The 8,095-nt window shown below is 40.2% G+C and overlaps 1 protein-coding gene across 1 annotated transcript; it reads right to left on the bottom strand.

Moving 5' to 3' along the window:
* Positions 1–2,086: 2,086 nt before the first annotated feature.
* LOC108710453 (extracellular calcium-sensing receptor) lies at positions 2,087–6,405 on the bottom strand. The gene is made up of 5 exons (XM_041585686.1): positions 6,284–6,405; positions 5,724–6,015; positions 2,644–3,223; positions 2,411–2,517; positions 2,087–2,320 (listed from the first exon to the last, which is right to left on the bottom strand). Exons 1-5 carry the CDS (start codon positions 6,403–6,405, stop codon positions 2,087–2,089), a joined length of 1,335 nt encoding a protein of 444 aa, XP_041441620.1.
* Positions 6,406–8,095: the final 1,690 nt, after the last annotated feature.

Genomic DNA, 8,095 nt, shown 5'->3' with positions numbered 1-8,095 from the left:
TGTACCGCATACACCACATATTTTGTAAGACAAGTTATTGTTTTCCCTATTTTAAACTCTTGGCTCTTTACTTTGTCACTGAACCCGGTTACTTTTTTACTGTTGTTATTTTTGCAGACCACATAGGGGCAAATTCACTAAGATTCGTATTTGCGCCAGCGTCCGCTTCGCCGCACTTTGCCAGGCGTATTTTCACCAGCGCTACGAAAATTCACTAAAATCCGAAGTTGCGCTAATGGTTAGCGCAAGGTTGCGAAGTTGCGCTAGCCTTAATTCGCCAAGCAAAGTGAAGTTACGCTAGCGATGCTTAATTTGCATACGGCGCTATGCAAAGTTACAATGGAGGTATATGTAGCATCACTACACAAGCCTGGGAAACTTTCAAAACATCAAATAAAATGTTTATTTTGCCCTACACATGTGCCCACTGTATAGTTAAGTTGCCATGAGTTAGGAAATGTAGGGGGGAAGGAGGGGAGCCCCAAAAAATTTTTTCGATCTTTTTAAGCCTATCACCCATAAAAAAGAAAAAACGCGAGGTTTTTTGGGAAAAATGTTTAACTTTTTTTGAAGCAATCCCTATCTACTCTATTGCACTTCGCCTGGTCTGAGGTGGTGAAGGAACTCTGGCGTAAAAGGTAGCATTCAGAACAATTTGCACGTCAGTGAATTTGCGTAGTTACGAATTTACGCCAGCGTCCGTTAGTGAATCGGCGAATTAATGAAAATGCGCTATGCTAGCGATTCGTCTTTTAGTGAATTTGGCCCAGAGTTTTTACAGGGAGAAAAACCTTTTAGATCTAACCATGTTTTTTTCTTTTTAAAGTTTCTTTTTAACCGATTTGGGGCAACCTGACTGGCTAAAGACTTGATTTTCCTACTGATGACCATTGGGGTTAAGTTTAATGCTCGTATGGTTGGATCTGCATTCAAAATATTCCCGTTTTTTACTATACTCTTTTTGACTGCTTTATATTGTAATAACATCTATTCTGTTCCCAGTGATAAACACACATATCTTTTCTTACTACCAAGCGAAGAGTGCACCCTATAGGACAGGGACTGGGGCAATGACCTAGATGATTTTCTATCAGGCAGAAATACCTCTCCAGCTATCGCAGGGGCTTAATTAACTCTGTGCAAAATGCTATACCATACAGCTATCTCCATGGGCCTATCACAATGGCAAACAAAGCTACCAACCCTAACAATCCCAGATATTCTGAAAGACACAAGAGATACAACCTCTTCACTAAAGGCAGCCAACCACACTGAAATGATGCCAAAAAATAATCCATACTGTAGACATCTCATAAACCCTAACATCAACCAAAAAACAAAATTTGTTCAGCGCATGGGCACTCAGCCGGAGAACGGGGACGAAAAATCTTCATCAAATTATTTAGTAAACAATGTGAAACAATGGCAATGTCCGTGCAAATCAGCCTACACGTTTGGTGCCCATAACTAACGGCTTCTTCTGTTATTTCTTCAGCTTGGATGAATGGTGAAACACTTTCAAGAAAATTCAAAAAGTCCAGTTGCTGTTGACTTAATGCTACTAGATACTTATCTGGATTGCTTGACAGTAGGACTCTGTGAGCCTGATAAGGCTTCTCAAGTCTGTGTGATACAGGAGGCAGCAGTGAGAGGCTACATGCTAAACTGTTTTTGGTACACTATCTAGGCATTGGTTGGTAAGTTTGTTTGGAGCCTGTAAGGTTCTGAAAGATTATTGTGTAATTGTGAGGCTTAACATGACATGGGTTATTCCACAATTATTTCTATTAGCACTTCACTGTGAACAATATTGTGAATCCAAAAGACTAAAAACATCTAGTGAATTTATACCATATACTCTACCAACCCTACTTGCATTTGGGATGATAATGTCTCTCCAAAATCCTATGCCCTATACCTGTAAGACAATATATTGAATTGGTTTTCCAATAAGAATTGTTACAGCACACAAAAGCCCACAGTCTTCATTCCCCCCCTGGGAAAATAAAAATAATAAATAAGATTTTTTTTCTCAATGTTGCCTACTCATAAAGTATGATAAAGTTTTTCATGATAAATTATTTTCTCATACCTGAGTTCCACCAGTGTTCCATAATATTGTAGAAGTGTTCACAGGAAAGTTCTTCTCATCTGGTGCACTTGAATAATAACTCCCCACAATAATCTGCTCTGTAGAGCCCTTAGCATTCACCCGCCAGTTTATAATATCATAAATTGGTGGGGGGTTCCCTTTAGCATCAAAAAATATATGGTTCCCATCTTTGGTTTTAAAATTGACATGTTTAACATAGTAGAAAAGCTGAGAAAACAAGAAAGGAAAATAATGAATGAAGAGAACACCAAAATGAGATGAGAAATTGGCAACTGAGGAGAAGGAATGGTCTCTTACTTGCCAAGGTTGGAAAAAGGAGATGTTGGCACAGCTCCCATGCTGAAATGGTCCTTTTCCAAGCTGACAGTCATATAGATTATGCAGGGCCCAAGCAAATGCATAAACTGCAGTGTAGACATTGAGAGAAATTCGAAAATCTGTTTTCAAAATTATATTCCCCAACTTTTCTTTCCCTGTACATGGCTGGAGTGAGGCATTGTTGGCTAAATCATCCTGGTTGAGCCACTTACAAGAGAAAGCTTGTTCCCAAAATTCCTTTATGAATGGATCATGAAGATCTAAAGATGGATTGAGGCTTTCAAAATACTCTGCAAACCCAGATATCTGATCAGCGTGGATGCTAAAGCCAACTGAGCCCACTAAAACATGCTGAAATCTTTTGGCCGAGAGTAAAGTGGAACTTGCCCAGGCTTCACTGCCTACCCAGACTTTGCCAGTCACATTCTGCCTCAAAACTTCTTCCAGCACAATCAAAAAATCACCATCAGAGGCCATCACGACTATAACCTTAGCTGTTGTCTCTCTGAGTTTCCGAGCAATCTGGGGAGCATTCCTGTCAGGCTTGCTGGTCATTATATCTACAAAAAATGCAATACAAGCCCCAGCTTTGAGCACTTCTTGCTTTACCACCTGCATCGCATATTGCCCATAGTCATTGTCAGTTGCCAAAAGACCAACCCATGACCAACCAAACTTAGAGACAAGCTGGGCCAATCCTTTCATTTGAAACTCATCACTAGGTATGGTACGGAAAAAGGAAGGAAACAAGGCTCGGTTGCTGAGAAGAGGACTGGTTGCATAATAACTTATCTGTAAATAAATTTAAAAAAAATAAAAAATAAATATGTAAACTTACCAATCCATTATATAGTAACATAGTAACATAGTAAGTAAGGTTGAAAAAAGACACACGTCCATCAAGTTCAACCTCTTTTTTTTTATTTTTTATTATATCTGCCTAACTGCCAGTTGATCCAGAGGAAGGCAAAAAAAAACCATCTGAAGCCTCACCAATTTTCCTCAGAGGGGGAAAAAATTCCTTCCTGACTGCCAAAATGGCAATGGGACCAGTCCCTGGATCAACTTGTACTATGAGTTATCTCCCATATCCCTGTATTCAGCCTGTACCACTGATTCAGGGAGACAATTCCACATCTTCACAGCTCTCACTGTAACAAACCCCTTCCCAATATTTAGCTGGAACCTCTTTTCTTCTAATCGGAATGGGTGACCTTGTGTCAGCTGGAAAGACCTACTGGTAAATAAAGCATTAGAGAGATTATTATATGATCCCTTTATATATTTATACATAGTTATCATATCACCCCTTAAGCGCCTCTTCTCCAGTGTGAACATCCCCAATTTGGCCAGTCTTTCCTCATAGCTAAGATTTTCCCTTTACCAGCTTAGTTGCCCTTCTCTGTACCCTCTCTAATACAATAATGTCCTGTTTGAGTGATGGAGACCAAAACTGTACGGCATATTCTATATGGGACCTTACCAGTGCTCTATACAGTGGAAGAATGACCCTCTCCTCCCGTGACTCTCTGCCCCATTTAATACAAGTCAAGACCTTATTTGCCCTTGATGCTGCTGACTGGCATTGCTTGCTACAGACAAGTTTATTATCTACAAGGACTCCAAGCTCCGTCTCCATTATGGATTTGCCTAGTGCAGTCCCATTAAGGGTATAAGTGGATATTTTTACATCCCAGGTGCATGACTTTACATTTATCAACATTGAATCTCATTTGCCACTTAGCTGCCCAGATTGCCAGTTAGTCAAGATCCTGTTGCAAGTGCCACATCCTGGATGGAATTAATTGGGCTGATAGTTTTGTGTCATCTGCAAACACTGATACATTACTTACAATCCCCTCCCCTAAGTCATTAATGAACAAGTTAAATAAAAGTGGACCCAATTCCGAGCCCTGAGGGGCCCCACTAAGAACCTTACTCCAAGTAGAGAATGTCCCATTAACAACCACCCTCTGTACCCGATCCTGTAGCCAGTTTCCTATCCATGTGCAAACGACTTCATTAAGCCCAACAGACCTTAGTTTAGAAAGCAGTCGTTTGTGGGGCACAGTATCAAACGCTTTGGCAAAATCCAAATAGATCACATCTACTGCCCCCTATTCTCCAGCATCTTACTCACCTCATCATAAATAGCAATCAGATTAGTCTGACATGACCTATCCTTCATAAAGCCATGCTGATTGTTGTCATAATGCCATTCACTAGGACAAAATTTTGAATGTGATCATTTAACAAGCCTTCAAATAATTTGCCCACCACAGATGTCAAGCTTACTGGCCTATAATTGCCAGGCTGAGATCGTAATCCCTTTTTAAATATTGGAATTACATCATCTTTTCTCCAATCCATAGGCACCATACCAGATGACAGTGAATCTGAGAAAATCAGAAATAGGGCTGGTCTAAAACTGAACTAAGCTCTCTTAGAACCCGGGGGTGTATGCCATCAGGAGCCTTGTTTACATAATTTTTTATTAAAGCTTTATGAATCATATCCTGGCATACATCCCACATGCCTCTTTCTTTATCGAACCCGATTTGTAATGAGAATCAGCTGGTCTGTGGTCTCATGTATTTCATTAATTTCACTTTAAATAACCATAACAATGACAAGACAAAGTGAAACAATACAGGGGACATAAGTGGAGGTCCTGGAGACCAGATACAACATTATTGCTGAGCCCTGTCCATCTCGTTGTGAGATTTACATGTCCCCATTTGCTTGCAAATGCCATTTTGTGGTCCCAAATTTACAAAATATATGTTGGGATTATATATATGTTTCAGATTAGTTGATGAATATACAATAATTTGGTGAGTGCAAACACTGTATCAGAACAATGCAATGAATGAAAAGGAAAATATACCAATTATGTAAGGCAGGTGTCCCCAATCTTTTTTTTTTTATCTTTGAGCCACATTGAAATGTAAAAAGAGTAGGGGAGCAACACAAGCATGGAAATAGTTCCAATGGGTACCAAAAAGGACTGTTATTGGCTATTTGCTAGCCTCTATGTGGACTGGCAGTCTAGCGAAAGTTCTGTTTGACAGCTTGCATAGTTTTTATGCTATAAAAACTTGCCTCCAAGTCAATAATTCAAAAATAAGAACCTGCTTTGAGGCCACTGTGAGGAACAGCCAAGGGGTTGGTGATCAACATGAGCCACTAATTGGGGAACACTGCTGAAAGTGATTTCTGGTACACTGAATTGGGCTGTTTACAGCAAATATGGCACATCCTTGATTTCCTGGGAATTAACAGTTACTCTTACTTGTGGGTAATGCTGAAGTCCTAAGATCTGAGCCATCAAAATAGCCCGGGTGGAGGCGGAATCTCCAATAATACCAGCTAGATGCGACTCTCTGTTGCAGTGATAATTTGGGGTGAGCTCCTGTCTCCCTGATAACATCCAGAACATTCCTTGTGTTGTGCGTCTCATGGCCGTGCAGGTGTCAAATATCTGCCAACCCAAAGTTATATTGGGGAGAAGATCAGGGTTTTTGTTGATCTCCTGCAAAGCGAACATCAGGGCATGCATACCTTGGTAATACTCACTTCCGAATCTGAGACAAGGAGAAAAAGATTATATTGAATTTCTCATGTACAGTAATAAAAAGTGGCAATAGTATTTGGACGAAACTGTAGTGGGCACGTCACTAGATGCTTATAGCAGAATGGAGCTCTGGCCACATGCCTGATTATTTAAGTTGTTTTGACACAATTTGTCTCTGATCCACACCATGTACAGACTGGTTTGACGTTGTGTATTATGTAGGAAAAAAGCAAATACAATGCACTGAAAAGAGGTAACAAGGTAAAAACATGACTCACGTGTGACACTGCAGGTCGGAGGGATTGGTGGTGAATAGGGGTTGGATATAATTCCTGTTCACGTGAATGAGAAAGGTTCCTCCAATAATTATATCTCCTGGTTGACTCAGAAAACCACTCATGTTGCCACTGGATAGACTGCAGCCTTTCCCAGATTCCCAGCAAGAACCCACAGCAATGGCTACAGAATAAAGGAGAACAGTCACAGGCTGGAGGCCACGAATAGTTGTGTGGCACCTTTGTCTTTTGGTGTTCATCTCTAACAAGTCTGACTATCGAACATGCACAGGATGGAGATCTTCTCAAGGAACCTACAGTGAATGTAACACATTCATGGACACAAAATTACAAGACCCTTGTCTATAAGTGCTCCACACGCTCAATGTGCACACCCTCAATTTCTATCCATGCTGTACACTACACTACTTTTATACTGTATATGTACCATAGGATTGATACATGGACTTCTGGGAACCCAGACATTAATTATGTTGTGTTTGTTAATTATACTTTGATATGTTTCCAGGAATGGCAGCTAAATTACATTTTCCAATCTTTCCCCCTCACTTTGCTTGAATCTCACAAGGGGCCCCTCCTCTGTACAGCAGTGATGTGATTAGTTCCTTACAAACCATCTGAACTGGGAACCTCCACAAGAGATTATTTATAAAAAGATTCATTATTATTGTTCTTTATTTATATAGTGACACTATATGGTGCAATGATTTACAGAGAGTGGTCATCATTCATAAATAATTACTTGTTGTATGTTTGTAATCATCTGCTAATTAAACATACTGAAATTATTTAAATATAGTAACATAGTAAGTAAGGTTGAAAAAAGACACATGTCCATCGAGTTCAACCTTTTTTTTTTTTAACTACCTGCCAGTTGATCCAGAGGAAGGCAAAAAAACCCATCTGAAGCCTCTCCAATTTGCCTTAGAGGGGGAAAAATTCCTTCCTGACTCCAAAATGGCAATCGGACTAGTCCCTGGATCAATTTGGACTATGAGCTATTCCCCATAACCCTGTATTCCCTTACTTGCTAAAAAGCCATCCAACCCCTTCTTATACCTATCTAATGTATCAGCCTGTACAACTGATTCAGGGAGACAATTCCACATCTTCACAGCTTTCACTGTAACAAACCCCTTCCCAATATTTAGGCGGAACCTTTTTTCTTCTAATTGGAATGGGTGACCTTGTGTCAGCTGGAAAGATCTACTGGTAAATAAAGCATTAGAGAGATTATTATATGACCCCCTTATATATTTATACATAGTTATCATATCTCCCCTTAAGCGTCTCTTCCCTTGATGCTGCTGACTGGAATTGCTTGCTACAGACAAGTTTATTATCTACAAGGACTCCCCCCACTGTCCAGAATCTTACTTACCGTATATACTTGAGTATAAGCCGACCCGAGTATAAGCCGAGGTACCTAATTTTACCTACGAAAACTGGGATAACTTATTGACTCGAGTATAAGCCTAGACACAACTACAGCCCTGTCTCCCAGCAGCGCACATTCTGCCAAAGCGACCCCCCCAGCAATCAACCGGACTTTTTTGCAAAGTTGATGGTGACAGAGAATTGCCAAACGGATGACTGTGTGCATTGTCCCACTGTCCCACTACCATGTGCAGAGGGTGCTGTGTGATATTTCCATCACTGTTAATCTTTCATATAACCAACAGAGGGCGCTGTGTGATATTGCAGTCACTGTTATTCTTTCATATAACCAACAGAGGGCGCTGTGTGATATTGCAGTCACTGTTAATCTTTCATATAACCAACAGAGGGCACTGT

The sequence above is a fragment of the Xenopus laevis genome, chromosome 3L (genome assembly GCF_017654675.1).
Source record: "Xenopus laevis strain J_2021 chromosome 3L, Xenopus_laevis_v10.1, whole genome shotgun sequence".
NCBI lineage: Eukaryota > Metazoa > Chordata > Amphibia > Anura > Pipidae > Xenopus > Xenopus laevis.
This window is presented reverse-complemented; position numbering and strand designations above follow the sequence as displayed.

Coding starts and splice junctions, on each gene's coding strand:
- LOC108710453 (XM_041585686.1), bottom strand. CDS start 6,405: ATGAGTGGTTTTCTGAGTCAACCAGGAGATATAATTATTGGAGGAACC. Junction 3,224..5,723: donor GACTTCAGCATTACCCACAA/GTAAGAGTAACT, acceptor ATTTATTTACAG/ATAAGTTATTATGCAACCAG. Junction 2,518..2,643: donor TTGGGAACAAGCTTTCTCTT/GTAAGTGGCTCA, acceptor TCTACACTGCAG/TTTATGCATTTGCTTGGGCC.